The sequence below is a fragment of the Propithecus coquereli genome, unplaced genomic scaffold (genome assembly GCF_000956105.1).
Source record: "Propithecus coquereli isolate 6110/MARCELLA unplaced genomic scaffold, Pcoq_1.0 Scaffold40, whole genome shotgun sequence".
NCBI lineage: Eukaryota > Metazoa > Chordata > Mammalia > Primates > Indriidae > Propithecus > Propithecus coquereli.
In genome coordinates, this window is record NW_012149730.1 from 4,730,616 (window position 1) to 4,747,013 (window position 16,398).

The 16,398-nt window shown below is 39.9% G+C and overlaps 1 protein-coding gene across 2 annotated transcripts in view; it reads left to right on the forward strand.

Annotated features, from left to right (window-relative positions):
* The first annotated feature begins 10,939 nt into the window (after positions 1-10,939).
* Positions 10,940-16,398, forward strand: part of TFG (TRK-fused gene) — a 37,308-nt gene continuing 31,849 nt past the window's right edge. For both annotated transcript variants that reach the window (XM_012652847.1, XM_012652848.1), the window contains exons 1-2: positions 10,940-11,349; positions 15,756-15,982. In XM_012652847.1, the coding sequence (XP_012508301.1) occupies positions 15,799-15,982 (184 nt within the window). In that variant the 5' untranslated portion in view covers positions 10,940-11,349; positions 15,756-15,798. The remainder of the gene's footprint in view (positions 11,350-15,755; positions 15,983-16,398) is intronic.

Sequence of the window (16,398 nt, forward strand, 5' to 3'; positions counted from 1 at the left end):
AGCTCACAGACAAAATGGGGAATGTTGCAGAAACCCAGAGATTAGCAAAAGGAGAAAGTTGAAACCTCTTTTAGGCCAGAGAGATAGAAGAATTTCCAGGGGCTGGGGCTGATGAAAGCAGGGTGGGCCAGTGTTGGGAGCTGGAACCAAGGAGAGGCAGCCTGCCCTACCCAGAAAAAGAGAGTGGAAAAGAACCCTGGCCTTCCCCTTCCTCCTGCCCTGCAGCCTCCCGTCAGTGTCTCCCCTTGGCTGCAGCGGCCGAAGCCAGCTGAGCCAGGAGCCCATGGGGCTCAGTCCCCCTGTGATACAGAGCACAACAGGGGCAGGCAGAGGAAAGGACCTGAGGGCGAACAGGCACAGAACTGGCACATCTTGCTTGGGTCATGCACCCGCAGGCATAGTATTCAGGGAATATTGGTCCAGCTTGTGTCACATATTCATGGTGAAGTGGAGGCGAGGGGGATGACTTGGCTGACAGGATATGATGAAGTGGAGAATGGACAATTACACCAAGGAAGGGATGCTGGCAGCAAAATGTTAAGGAGGCTCTACTACAACCCCTGACAAAATACAAGTACGCCCTGAGTAAAGAACCACTTTAAGGCTCATCCATCATTTCCCTTGTCTGAGAAGGGTTTGAATGGGGTTGGAAGAGAGCAAGAAATCATTTGGTGCCTTAAAAGTTGAGGAGCAGAAAGAGGGAATAGAGGAATGGAAGGGCAGCTTACTTGAAAAAAAAGAAAATTGCAGGAAGGGGAGACTCAGGGCACTGCAGAACTAAATGGTTTTCATGATATCGAATATGGCCAGCTCTGACTTTCTCTGTTTTCTGATGTTTTTGTGTGATAACAGTGCCATATAGCCATTTTCTGGCTGTGGTAGCATGTGCAGTTTCTTTGGGGAACAAACAAACCATCCTGACTTTTGGATTTCTTTTCCTGGGTCTTAATTGACAGTTCAGAGTTCACTATTCAATTGTTAAGAGTCTGGATTGCTTTTTCTCTTATGTTTCCCATCTTAATGTTTGATGTCCCTTTTTTTTTTTTTTTTCCTGTTACCAACAGAGGGAGACCATTCTCAAGCTCATTGCTATCAGCTTATCATTGCCTCAATCAGAAGAGTTTGGCTTCCTTAGTAAATGTTTAGGAAACCTGGGCCAATAGTGACAACTGGATTATACCCATTTGTCAACCACTGAGGCATTCTGGCTCTGTGGAATCCCCTTAATGGGACCCTGGGTCCTTCATTTCCTATGGCTCCTTAGAAGAGGCCCCAGACAGAGTCACCTGGACTAAGTTCCCTGGAGGGATGGTGGGGAGCTGGTTACCAAAAGACGAAACTGCTATAACAATTTCAATTTTAAAAGATATTCACATGTAACTGAATAGCAGAAAAACAAATAACCTGATTTAAAAATGAGCAAAGGCCCTAAATAGACATTTTTCCAAAGAAGACATACAAATGGCCATATACACACACACACATATATATATAAAAATGGCCAACAGGTATATGAAGAGATGTTCAACATTGTTAATCATCAGGGAAATGCAAATCAAAACCATGATGAGGTATCACCTCACACCTGTTAGAATGACTATCATCAGAAAGTCAAAAGACAACAAGTGTTGGTTAGGATATGGAGAAAAGGGAACCCTTGCATACTGTTGGTAGGAATGTAAATTGGTGCAGCCATTATGGAAAACAGTGTGGATATTCCTCAAAAAATTACAAACATAACTTCCATATGACCCCGCAATCTCTCTGTGGGGTATATGTGGGGTATATACCCAAAGAAAATGAAATTAGCACCTCATAGAGCTCCCTCTACTCCCATATTTGTTGTGGCATTATTCACAATAGCCAAGATATGGAAACAACCCAAGTGTCCATTTATGGATGACTGGATAAAGGAATTGTGATGTGTGTCTATGTGTATACACACACACACACACACACACACACAAACATATATATGTAATGAAATATTATTCAGCCTTAAAAAAGAAGGAAGTATTGCCATTTGCAACAACATGGATGAACCTGAAGTACCTTGTGCTAAGTAAAATAAGCCAGACACAGAAAGAAATACACTAAATGATCTCACCTATATGTGGAATCCAAAAAATAGTCAAATTCATAGTAACAGAGAGTAGAATGATGTTCCCAGGGGAGGGGACATGGGAGAAAATGGGAGATGTCGGTCAAAAGGTACAAACTTTCAGTTATAAGATGAATAAGTTCTGGAAACAAAATATATAGCATAGTGACTATAGTTAATAATAATGTATTCTTAAAATTTGCTGAGAGTAGATAAGTATTCTCACCACATACACACAAAAAGACAATTCTGTGAGGTGATAGATATGTTAGCTTGATTGTGGTTATCATTTCACAATATGTATATGTATCAAAACATCACATGATACACCTTAAATATATACAATTTTTATTTGTCAATCATACCTCAATAAAGCTGGGTAAAAGTGATATTCACAAAGCATAATTTTTATAAAAGCAAAATCCATAATCCCTAACCTGTCATTCTTGTCTATTTCTCCATATTCCCTATATTCTTTGTGTGAATAGATAAGAATTTTATATAACTCTAATTATAGTAAATGAAATGAAATTTTATTCTGATTTTCACTATTACTTAGTTATGCAGTCCTGATAATGATTGTATAATATGATATAATTTACTAAGTTGTTTCTCTATTATTGTAAATTTATATCATTTCAACATTTAACATCGTCCTGACACTGTGAAGAATAAATTAATCCAAATATAGTTTCATTTGTTTTTAATTATTTCCTTAAGATAAATTCTCAGGACTTGGATAAATGTGTCAAAGGATATGAACATTTGTTTAGGTTCCTGGTATATATTAGCATATTCTTTTGAAAACATTGCAATAATGTATAATGTCAATAACATTTGGAATATTATAAAAATTTTTATATGTTCTTGTTTATCTTAGTATTTGTTATTTATATCCTTTGATCATTTTTCTATTGAGCTACTGCTATCTTTTTCTCATAAATTTGTGTGAGTTCCTTATGTATTATAGATCTTAGCCCTTTAACTATTACATCTGGTGAAAATATTTCCCCGTTTATTGTTTTCTTCTCTTTTTAGAATCATGAGCATTCACTCTGGATTTGATTGGAAATGTCCAAAAGACTTATAGAGCATTTAGCATTTTCTGAGTTATATGTCCTTACACAGGCAGAATAATTTTTATTTTGAATCAAGAAATATATTAGGAACTACATGGAAACTCCTAAAATGCAGAACAGTGGCATACATATGCCAAGTGAGGCCAAATGAATTATGTATGACATGTAACATCCCTAACCCCTCATTATATCATACAGTGGTTGGGTGGTGTTCCATGATCAAGTTATTTTTTCCTTTCAAATGTGTTTTCTGTCTTTGTGTCCACTTACCTTTTCTTGAAAACATGAAATCTTGGAGAAGTTTTATTAAGCAATTATTATTTAGCAAGAAAAAAACCCCACCAAAACTCAGAGAGGTTCAAAGTAATGTTACATATGCATCATCTACATTATTTTATTTATATGTTACTTATAGAATGTGCACTTGAAAAAAAAGATAAAAATTGCTGAAGAACTGATTAAGTAAAGGAGGAAGGGAAAATAAGTATAGAAACAAAAAGTAACAAGCCAGGGATGACAATATGACCCAAGAAAAACAGTTTTCTATTTTTGCTAGAAGAGGGCCACACATGAGACCATAAGCTTCCTACCACCCAACGTAACTAGGGAAACATGATCACACACCTATCTCTTAACAATTAAACAAAAATTTCTTTGCAAAAACACAGTTATTCCAACAATATGTGAAATTGGCATTAAATTTCTTTGAAAATGTCCATTTGGGTATATTACCAAATCAGAGGGCAAATTGAATGAACAGAGACCAAGGTGGGATCTTACTACATTTGAAAACTCAGCGTGTTCACATCCATGCCTGCCAGTTTGCTAAGTGCAAATGCTAAAAAGGTATGTGTAATCAATGTTACTCCAAAGTTACACAATACTTTGTATACATAAAGACACAAATTTAATGCAGCACAGGAACCTTCAGTATCACAAGTGGATCACTGAAGAGTGTTTTTTCTTTTATTCTTCTGTCTAATATCGGTTTTCCTTAACTTTGGCTGTTAGAATTAGTTTTCATTTTGTTTGTTTGCTTTGATAGGGGCTTGCCTTTTTTTCTTATTTTTAAATTAACTTTATTGATGTATAATTCATATACAATAAAATACACTCATTTAAAGTGTACAATTGGATTTTTTAAAATTTTTTTATTTCAGCATATTATGGGGGTACAAATGTTTAGGTTACATATATTGCCCCACCCGAGTCAGAGCTTCAAGCGTGTCCATCCCACTTGACGGTGCGCACGGCACCCATTAGGTGTGAATATATCCATCCTCTCCTCCCCTCTCCCATCTGCCCGACACCCGATGAATGTTATCACTATATGTGTACTTAAATGTTGACCAGTTAATACCAATTAGCAATTAGGGAAGTTTTAACAAATATTTATACGTGTGAAACACTTCCCCAAACAAGATTAAGAATATTTCCATTGCCCCATAACATGCCTTTGTGGGGATTCCCAGTTAAACAATTCCCCTATTCCCAGCCCTAGGTAACCACTGATCTGTTTTCTATCACCAGATATTAGTTCTGCCTGTTCCAGAATATCACATGAATGGAATCATACAGTTAGTCCACTTTTGAGTCTGGTTTATCTCACTCAGGATGTTTTTGAGATTCATATATACTATTGTGTGTATCAGCTGTTAGTTTCTTTTTATTCAATTGTTTGGATATACCACAATTAGTTTATATGCATGTGCCAGTTGATGGGCCTTTGTTTCCAGGTTTTGACTATTTTGAATAAAATTACTATGAACATTCTTGTACAAGTCTTTTTGTGGGACTTGTGATTTCTTTTCTCTAGAAATATCTAGTGAAATTATTGGGTCATAGAGTAAGTGTATATTGAACTTTATAAGAAACTGCCAAACAGTTTTCTAAAGTGACTGTGTCATTTTATAATCCCAATAGCAATATATGAAAGTTTGGAGTTAATTTTTAAAGTCTTGAATTGTGAATTATTTCAGAAAGTGAAAAGTTATAAGTCTTCTTTATAAAGCATTGATAATATTTCTGAAAAATTTCATTGCTGAATATATTGGCCCTTTATTTTGACAAAAAAGAAGAAAAAAATAAAAGCAAAGCTGAGTGGTATGATCTAATGCTGTTATATCTCACAAATTATTTCCCCTAGAACTATAGTTCAATTCTTATCTGTATTATTCTTCCAGTGGAGTTTTGGTACACGTGGAAGTGTGACCTTTATAATTTGCTGAACTTTGATATAAGCTTCTATGAAACCATGATATAACAATTAAGACTTTTGGACCTTTGTAATAACAACAAAAAAAACTTGTTTTCTGGCCCCATACTCATTAGGCAATAGCAGAGTAGGGAAGCATTCTGGATGGGGAGTTGTGGTTTCAACTACAAGTTACGTGACTTGGGGCAAGACATTTGCCTTTCTGGGCCTAAGAACCTAAGGCCCTATCTCTGCAAAGGAACTGGCAGGACTAGGTAAACTCTAAATTCCCTACCATCTCTAAAATTTTGTGACTCTAACTGCAGGCTGAAATTATTCTTAACTTAAAATAGTTTTTCCACCTAAGTAATACATGAGCATTTTTTCTTAAAAACAAAACATTAGAATATTTCAGATAGAGCTAAAGTCCCCTTTAACCATTACTACCAAATCTAGGCCCCCCCTTCTCTCCAGAGTTAACCACTGTAATGAGCTTTGTGTGTATCCCTCCAGACTTTGAGAAATATGTGTATATAAAATTATACACCCATAGAAACTCATAGTTTTGTCTGTGTACTTTTTTTCTTTACATAAATGGTATAACAAACTGTGCCAGTGGTCCCTAAGACCACCCCGATTTGGTTATTCACTAGGAGCATTCATAAGACTCAGCACAGAGCCATATTCATAGCTGTGATTTATTACAAAAGGATCAATTGCAAAGCAAAACAAGCAAAGGGAAAAGTCGTGTGGGGAGAAGTGCAGAAGAAAGCAGAGTAAGCTTCCAAGATTTCTCTTCCAGTGGAGTCACACAGGATGCACTTTATTCCTCCAGCAACGAACTGTGACAACATGTCTAATATTGGCTACTAGGAAAGCTCAGAGGAGCTTCAGTACTCAGGGTATTGTTTTGAGAGGGAGCTGGTCACACAGGTACCAACTGCCTGGCATGTACCAAAATTCCAGACTCCCAGAAAGCACAAATGACATAAACCACATTGCATAAACCACATTGTTTGTATACAAACAGTTTAGACACAGTGCACAATTCTTGTCAAAGAATGGTAAGAACACTCCTGAAATCCAGTTTCCCAGATACCAGCCAAGGGCCAAACTTGCAAGCAGGTCTTTCTATGGATAGCAGTCCTGGGCTGCTATGTTAACTATTTTCTGAACAGTGACTTTCTAAAACTTGTTTTTGGTAATCGACAAAATGTTTTTGAGGTCTAACTGTATGGATGCGTTTCTTGTAATTGCTCTATAGTCTTTCACTTGAAAATAGAACAATGGGAATGTTCTCATGTGCAAGGGTTTCCCTGGTACACTAGAAATGGAATTGTTGGGTCATAAGGCATTTTAGATGTTGGTGGATACTGCTACACCACCCTTTAAATAGTTTGTATCAATTTAAGCCCCTACAGCAAAGTATAAATGTCTATTTTGCCCCACACTGTTTTCCACAAAGTGTTATGAAACTTTTTTCTTTTTATCAAACATATGTGAGAAATGGCATTTCTGTGTGGTTTTACTTTGCATCTTTTGAACGTGTCTTTATTGCAAAAGCTTTTTGAGAATGCTCTGTTTAATTATGCATTTATATTGAGGGACTAAACACAGGATCATTGGCATAAATATTAGATTAGAGATGTGAGTGCCTCCAAGTACCCAGAATTTGACTTTATCTCTGATGTGCATGATTCCTAGAGTCTGGCAACTAGGCTTCTTAAAAGAGCTGCACAGAGCTTCTCTTGATCAAATGAAAAGTTGTAATGGCTTCTTTGCACATCTTGTGCCATTTGTATTAGTCTACTAGCCGTAACAAAATACCAGACTGGGTGGCTTCAACAGCAGAAATTTATTTTTTCATAGTTGTGGAGGCTGGAAGTCTGAGGCCAAAATGTCTTTTGAGGGCTCTCTCCTTGGCTTGCAGACAGCTGCCTTCTTGCGTCCTCATATGGTCTCTCCTCTGTGTACACTCATTCCTGGTATTTCTGTGTGTCCTATCTTTTCTTCTTCTAAGGACTCCAGTCATAGTGAGTAACAACCCACCCTAACAGCCTCTTCTTAACTTAATCACCTCTTGAGAGGCCTTATCTCTAAATAATTCACATTCTGATGTACCGAGGGTTAGGAATTCAACACATGAATTTCAGGGGACAGGGTACAAGTCAGCCCGTAATAGCATTCCTCTTTCAACCTAAATTCTGACAGGTAACTCAGCACAGTGGTGACTTAGCACTGTCTCCAGGGGACATAAATGAAGAAAAGTGAGTGATTTCAAATTACTCAGACAAAATCCTACACTGCTAAGGAGCTAGGAACTCACCAGATAGCTGCTTCCTTTTTCTGGAAGTTTGCCTTGTAAAGTGGCAGGAAACTTAGTTTTCGTTCTTTTATTCAATAAATACGTATTGAATACCTAGGAGGTACTAACCTCTAAGGATACACAATGTAGGAGAACTGCCTTCAGGAGAAATTACTCTAAAGAAAGGTTGGATGTAGAGCCCCCGGGTAAGGCAAAACCATTTTAGGGTCTTAATGCCGTGCAGCTGGTATAACAGGTTGAAGTATTTTGCTTAGCTTAGAGGCACACAGTAAGAATATCATTCCTTTCTCCTTCTCCATTATCTCTGCATGGGGTGGCAGCTAGCTTTGTTCACACAAGCAGATCTTTCTGTTTGGCCAGTGGAGGTGAGGCTGAGCTGACCAGTTGACCCCTGTTTGGTCCTCACGATTTCTCTTCTGTTTGTAATTCTCTTATATAGGTGACTGCTGCCACAACAGAGGGGATTCTGAGGAAGGTACATAACTTATTTGAAATTTTCACCCAAGGAGATATGCACATATTTCTTTGGTTCCCCTGAGGGTAAATGAGATGACTGAAATTTTCAAAATAATTTGAGAATTATTTTTACACTAACTGCTAAAGGAAAACATGATGAAACAGATTTTATCTAACTTGCTTATAGGACTCATATTCTCTGTCCTGTTTCCCACCCAGTCTGTGAATCCCCCAGTTTCAATCTTAGGGTTTTCTCCCTTTTCCATTTGAGGAGTTTTAGCTACACAGACCTTTGGGGAGAAATAGCAGGTGGTAAGTGGGTTGACTGCCTCTCTTATAACCACAGGATAATTCAGATGAATTATGGGAAGTAAACTTCAAACTGCAGAGCCTCTTATCTCCCCTTGCTACAGGCTGTGTCAAAGATATTTCCTTCCACTGCTTCTCCTTATTTCCAACTTTCATATTCTGTACTACCATTAAGTGGTATTTTCTGATTCAAGAGTATTCTCAGTGTTCATTTAAAACCAAAATGCCTGGATGTGGGACAGAAGTTCAGGTGAGCATGAATTTCACTTACTCTGGTTTAGTACCTTTCTACACTCCATACAAACAAAGAGAGTAAGATGTTTTCTGACTATCAGCACTTTAAAGGTGTGATTACTTATAGACTACCTAGAACAATCTTCTTAATGGCATGTTTGATGCTTATTCCCAATAAGTATGACTATAAATGCTTAGTGATAATCATATGATAACTTAGCCTTTTTGGCTTCATTAATTAAAGGCAGTAGTAACTAAAACTACACACGTAGTGGAAGAAATTATGTTTTTGGTAAGAGAGGTTAAGTGGTTCAATTCGGGTTATGGCTCTGTGGCCAGTTATCACCTATATTTATTGGGAGATTAAGTACAGAGATGTGTGTCAGCTTTGACTTGAGGAATCACCACAACCTGTGGTACCTGGGAATAAGTTTTAATATTAAACAAGACCTTTGATTGCTTGGGGGTGACGCATGAGGGAATTACAACATAAAGAACCTCAAGTTGCTTTCAGAGTCCATGAGCCCCAGCCCCTCCACAGGCCAGCCTATGGCTGCCTCTCTTCCTGGCTTGCAGCTGACCACAATGTAACAGAGGGCACTTTATTTCTCCTAAGTGGAAGGACTCCTGGGTTCCCCCTCACTGGGGGTCTAAAGAGGAGACATTCATCCCATTCCAGGCCAACGTTCCTCATCTCTGGCCTCAGGGTTTGACCTCTTTTTAGGAACATTAACATTGGTATATTCACTTCTTTCAGGGAATATTTTACCTCTGCCCATATGGGTGTGGTTTTACCCAATCCTAAACCATCTCAAAGGCATCAGATTATCATGAGACAGCAGTGCATTTCCCCAAACTATAGTACGCAGTTTTAAACAACAAGCAATGAACCACAGTCTCTGGAGAAAAATGAGGAACTCTTCTTCATAACTTCTATAGTCCTCTGCTTACCAGTCCCTGCAAACAATTACTCAAAGGGCAATACAACTGTTGGAAAATACCAATCGGAGGCAAATAGCATTCTAAACTCACATATTTCACTCTCAAACAGAATTTTCAGAGACTTGTAACTGAAAAAGATCACACTATTTAAGTACTAAAAAAACATGACTTCTCTTCCTAAAAATACTTTACTCCAGGTCCGTCATTTCAGTGAACGACTGGGGACGAGGTAGGATCAAAATGTTTTACCTATCTACTTAGTCTCCACCTTAGAAGTGACAAAGATTCATTGCTTGGACAAACTTTAGTCAGGCTCCTGAACCTTCTCCTAGCCCATCTGTGCACTTCCTTGCAAAATCCAGTTTTAGCAAAATACTCCACTAAGTCAGTTTAGTAAGAACCCCCCACCCTTCATATCTGATCAGGTTCCTCATCTTCCACCATCCTGAGCCGTCCCCAACCTTTTTGGCACCAGGGACCATTTTCATGAAGACAATTTTTCCACAACCCGGGAACGGGGAGGGATAGTTTGGGGATAATGCAAGCACATTACATTTATTGCGCACTTTATTTCTATTATTAGTACATTGCAATATATTGTAATACATAAAATGAAATAATTATACAACTCACCATAGGTTGGGGACCCCTGCCTAGGTGACTTCCGATCACTCAGTCCTATCTTCTGCTAGATTTCTGTTGGCTCAGTTTGGCCAGAATCCCCCTTGCCCCTTATGTTTCCTGTTAGTGATTTTCAACCACTGACCAACCCCCGCTCCTTGGTTATAAATTCCCACTTGCCCATACTGTATTCGGATCTGAGCAGGTTAAGGGAGAAGGGAAGAGTATGCAGGTCAAGCTCAAATGCCTTAGTCTCCAAAAAACACTTCTGGAGTCCTTAGCCCAATTTCCCAGCCCTTAACACAGTTGCAGATTTGTCGTGTCTCAAAGATGCTGCCGGTCTCCTGTTCACTTGGAAACTCCGTGCTCACAAACTGATTCATTCCTACTCCTGGAGCAGTGCGTGGCAAAGCGTACGCACCTAACAATGAATGGATTTGTAGAAGGAAAGCGAGAAAACAGTTTCTTCGCGATGTGACTAGTGGAACTACAATGGTCACAAAATTAGAACAAAAACCACTTTAACTTGGACAGCCTTATACACAACCAGCTCTCAGAAAAGTCCAGCACAGCACACTATGCCCCGCCCACGGGGGAGAGACTGGAACAACACGCTTTCGGGAAAACGGGAAGGCCTGGTCCCGCCCCGCGCATGCGTGCACCGGCTCAGCTCGCGCTTTCTACATCCGGTCATCCAGTGAGAAAGCAGGGACTGGGCGGCCGCGCAGCTGGGCGCGCGCCAGCCCCGCGCCCCTCGCATTTGCGCATGCGTTGTGGGTTGGCTCGCTCGCAGTGAGGCGGGGCGAAAAGACCGATTTTTTTTTTTTTTTTTCCCCTTGCTCCCGCCTCTCTTTTTCCCTCGCCTGCCACGTACTGGGCCCCAGCTCTCGCTAGGCTTGTTGGGTCCGTGCGATTGGCCCGGGCCCGCGCGAGCCTGCGAGCGAGGTGCGGCGGCCGCGGAGGGCAGTAGAGCAGGCCGTGACCGCAGCCTCCCCGGGACGCCTCAGAGCCCCGGCAGCGGCTGCCTCGTATCGGCCTGGTCGGTGGAGACCCGCAGAGGGGCGGCGGCGGCGGCCTTGGCTAGTTGGTACGGCCGCTGGAGACGGGGGCGCGGCCGCTCTTTCTGAGAAGACCGGGAGACCCGGAAGCTGGAACCGACAGGCGCCGGGCGGGTGGGGTCGGAGGCGCTGTGGTAGGGGGTTGGCTGGAGAGGGGGAGTTGGGAGGCCAGGTGCGGCCTCGCGTGGGGGAGAAGAGGCCGGGGAGGGGGAGGGGAGAAAGGGAGCGGCCGCTGGCCACTGTGGCAGAGAGACGGGTCGCGAGGGCTCTGGGAGGCGTTTGGGCCCGCTAGGGCCCGTGTCTGTACAGGTCTGCTTGGCCCAGGGGGTCGATCGAGAAAGCGGAGGGGGCTTGGGGTGGTCGGCCCCCAAAGGGGCGTGAAAGAGTGAGAAGGGTGGAGAGTGGCGCCTATGGAAATAGATCGGGGGTCACTTAAGAGAAACCTCGTTCCTTGGCTAAGTCAGTGCTTAATCAAGTGCCGTTCGGAGGCCTAACCCGGTTTTATGGTGATGATTCTATTTAATTTTTAAGAGTTTGCATTGCTGGGTAGTATACTAAGTATTTTAGATGTACGAACTCAATCATCACAAGGACCTATCCAAATTCAGATACTATTCCCATTTTGAATATAATGAAAATGAACCTTCAAGAAGGACTTAAGGTCACATAGTGCTACACTTCTTCTCGTCAGGCAGGATTTGAGGCCCCTTGCATTCTTTGGAATAATCAAGGGTTGACTCAGCTTAGGATGTCTTGAAGGAAATTGCCACCCTCAGGAGATACCTAAGCCACAGCCTCTGATTTTGAGCAGGGTCTTCCCTTCAGGGTTAGTGGAGCCGGAAGTTTGGCTACTGAACCTAGACCTTGGTTCAGGAGGCAGGCTTTTTATGTGAACCCTTGGGCATGTCGGTTTATTCCCAGTGCGGAGAAAAGCGTTCATGTTGGAGGGTTATATAAATTAGTGGCCGATTCATTTCTGGACTTCAGAGGTAATGTGGCAAGAACAAGGTAGGAGAAGAAATCGCAGTTGGAATCTCATCAGCATTTCTAGGAACTAGTTGTTCATACCAGTCTCTACCTTGTTAGAGAAAATGAGAACCAGAATTCTCTTATATGAAGGGGATGAGATTTTCCTTGAAGGGAAAATTTTTTTGCACACTTAGTTTTGTGCTACTTGTGTGTTTACCCTGAGAAAATAACTGTACAAATGTGGACAGCTTTAGTAAAGAAGCACTATTTCCTGGCCGCGGAGAGTTTACAATCATTGGGAAACACCAAAAGTGAATTTGCAGGCAAGCATGGCAGATACACGTATACGTGACTCAAGTTTTTAGATCTGAGCAACAACCCCCTCCACAGTCAAAAGGCTATACCATCAATTATATTTGATGTTGGAATTTTCTCATAATTAGGAGTATGATGTGGGGAGTCACTTCTAGCTACATAAAAGGGTACAGTCTGAGGGTCTGACTTAAGAACTGATCTGATGCTACAGCTTTCTCTTCCCATTCCCTTTATCAGAACTTTATTATTCCTTATCTTTCATGCAGGGAACAAAAACAGTTCTTTAAGTACAGACTATATGTCAGGCACTATTCTAGGTGCTTCTGGGGAATAGATAGAACCATCTAACTAAAGCTAAGCACTGGTCCCTATCCGTATTATTTCTGGTTTACACATCATGTAGGTCGGAGAATGTAATAAGTACATCGATTTATTGAAAGGTCATTATTTCTCTCAGGCTGCTGGTACAAATAAGATGAAATATTTATTTTTGTTGAAGTAATTATACTTCAGAGCTTGGCACATAGTAGGTATTTGGTAAATGTTTCCTGAATGCAGAAGGCATTGCAGAAGGTGAAGAGCTGGTTGTGGAGAGGTTTCTGTTAATCACAGTCTTCATGAGAAGTCCATTGTGAGACTTGGCAGATAAAAATCGAACAGTGTTCTTATTTTGCATTAAGATAACCATGGCATCCCTATCGTGGAACACAGTCCACTGTGTTCTGCATTGACCTTAGAGTGTTATATTTAGTTTTAATGCCCCATTTCATTAAAGATTTATTAACATAATAAAATATAATCTGTCCAGAGGATGATGAGGGAGTCTAGAGACATTCATTTAAGGAATAGTTAGAGAAAAGGGCCTGGGACATTTATATAAAGAACATTCGGGCACTGATAGGTAATATTTTTGAAATGAATTAGGATTCATGAAAACTTTTTATAAGCATTTGAAGGGTTATGTGTTGAGGGGACAGGTGAGTGCTTTCACACATGCAAAAAGGACAGAGAATAATTGTAGAGAAGTGTAATGATGTTAATGAAGTAACAGATTTAAGAGAAGAAAACAGAAAACTGCTAGTAGTAAAGCATGAGGTTGAAACCAGAATTTGGCCAGTGAGAGGTTGTAGGACACCTTAAACAGTCTTGAGAGAGCATTTGCTTGGAGCAGGAGGAGGAAGGAGTTGATGCTCAGGAAATGCTCAGCACTTAAAGATAACATATTCAGTGACATCTTTACCTTGAGAAGAAGGGATACTAACCCATTATTTGATCATAAATATATTCTCCATTATATAGCAACCATTTAAATTACTAGAGGCCTTAGACATTATTTTGAATTTAAGATTACAAAGTCATTACAGAATAATCATACTGAATAAGATTAAGGATTAAAATAAAACCCAAGAAGGGAAAATTCTGTAGCAGATTAGTATTTAGTGACTAGGTCTCTGATACTGTGTGTCTTTCTTTTTTTTTTTTTTTTTGAGACAGAATCTCACTGTGTTGCCTGGGCTAGAGTGCCGTGGCGTCAGCCTAGCTCACAGCAACCTCAAACTCCTGGGCTCAAGCAATCCTTCTGCCTCAGCCTCCCGAGTAGCTGGGACTACAAGCATGCGCCACCATGCCTGGCTAATTTTTTCTATATATTTTTAGTTGTCCATATAATTTCTTTCCATTTTTAGTAGAGACGGGGTCTCGCTCTTGCTCAGGCTGGTCTCGAACTCCTGAGCTCAAACCATCCGCCTGCCTCGGCCTCCCAGAGTGCTAGGATTATAGGCATGAGCCACCGTGCCCGGCCCTGTGTGTCTTTCTTGAAGTATGCAGTCTAATCAACACCCAACAAGGTGGGGTGGGTGTGGTTGTGGAGTATGTAGCAGTAGTGGACAGTTTTTTACAAAGCTCAGGAGTGTATCACACATTTGTTCTTTCTCTTCAAGTTCCCAAAAATAGGAAATTAGAGAAAATACTCATGAGATCTTTCTTATTTTAGAGAGACAAATTTGAGGCTCTATTTTAGTGTTCACACATGCTTTTCTCTTCACGGTTAGCATTTAGAGTTATAGGCTAATAGAATTTTGAAGCCATCATTTATTTCTCCCTTCACGTAGCAACTATTAAATGACTACCATGTGCTAGGCACTCTTCTAGGCTCTGGGAATACAGCAAACAATTGTTTACTTGCTACCTTCCATTAGAAAAGACAATAAAATGTTAAATCTTTAATGTCTGTTAGTGTTAAGTGCTTCGAAGAAACGTAAAACAGGTTAAGAAGAGAGTGACGGGAGCAATTTTAAATTAGATAGTTAGGGAAGAACTCTGAGAAATTGACGTTTGAACGGGCATTTGAATCATATCAGGAGTGCCAAAAGGGTTCAAGACTAAGGGAGTAGCAAGTACAAAGCCTTGAGTAGGGAGGAAGAACTTAAAAGTATGGGTGTAGCAGGGTTGAGGGAAGGAGAAAAGTAGAAAGTGAGATTAAATACTTGGCCAGGGGCCACCGACTAGATTATGACCTTGTAGGTCTTGCTTTTTAAATGAAAGTCCTTTGGAAGGTTTTGAGCAGAGTGACGTTGGATTTTACTTGACAGGATAACTCTCATGTGTTCAGAATAGAATAAAAGTGGGCAAAGGTAAAAACCAGGCAGACCAGTTAGGAGTCTTTTGTAATAATTTACGGAAGAGATGTGGTGCCTGGGATGGAGTTATAGCAGTGAAGGTACTGAGGTGGTTGGATTCCAGAGTTGTTTTAAAGGTATTGGCACCCAGATTTTGTCTGCAGTTTGGATGTAAGATTTGAGAAAAAGAGAGGAACCAAGATTATTTTTGTCTTGAACAACTAGAAGGAAAGTTGTCACTAACTGAGGTGGGAAAGACTATAGGAGAGGCAGGTTTTAGGTGGAGGATCAGGAATTTTTTTTAAAACATGTTAAATGAGAAATCTAAATGGTAATGTCAGGTAAGTAGTTTAAAACAATAAAAAAAAAATTGTTATGCACATAAAGTTGCCTCTAGACCATTATAACCTGAATATGGTAACATTGAGACAATGAATCTCTTTTGAAGGTCAGAATTTCTTAGATTCTAGTAGTAGCTTTATTTTCAACTTTAAAATATGTTGTCATTTAATCATCAAAACCATTTTTATCAGTCTTTCCCTAGAGTTGTATATATAGAACATCCTGGAGTCCACCATGAATGGACAGTTGGACCTAAGTGGGAAGCTGATCATCAAAGCTCAACTTGGGGAGGATATTCGGCGAATTCCTATTCATAATGAAGATATTACTTATGATGAATTAGTGCTAATGATGCAACGAGTTTTCAGAGGAAAACTTCTGAGTAATGATGAAGTAACAATAAAGTATAAAGATGAAGGTAAGAGTGTCTTTAAAGCTAGTTTTAAAAAGTCTAAGTATTGTATATGTTATTAATATTTTGTCCATTTTTATTGGACTATTTCTTTTTTCCCCCTTTTTATGATAGGTGAGTACCTAGTTTATTTAATGAGATATTTGTGTAGTTAGTACAATTCTAAGTTAAAAATAGCTAAGTGGTTTATTACTGGAAGACAGTTTTGAGTGTTAGAATACTTTCACATTTTTACAAGCGTTTTTCCTTTTTCTGCTCATACAATTCTGGTTTCCTTTTTGCTTTAAAAATTCCCACTCTTTTTTCCCCCATGTGTAAAGGATATCAGTATATATTGAATGAAAAAGGATTTCATGGTCAACTAAGGTATGGGAAAGCTGGTTTAAACAAAGACAAATGTGTTGCTTTATTGAAGGAATTTT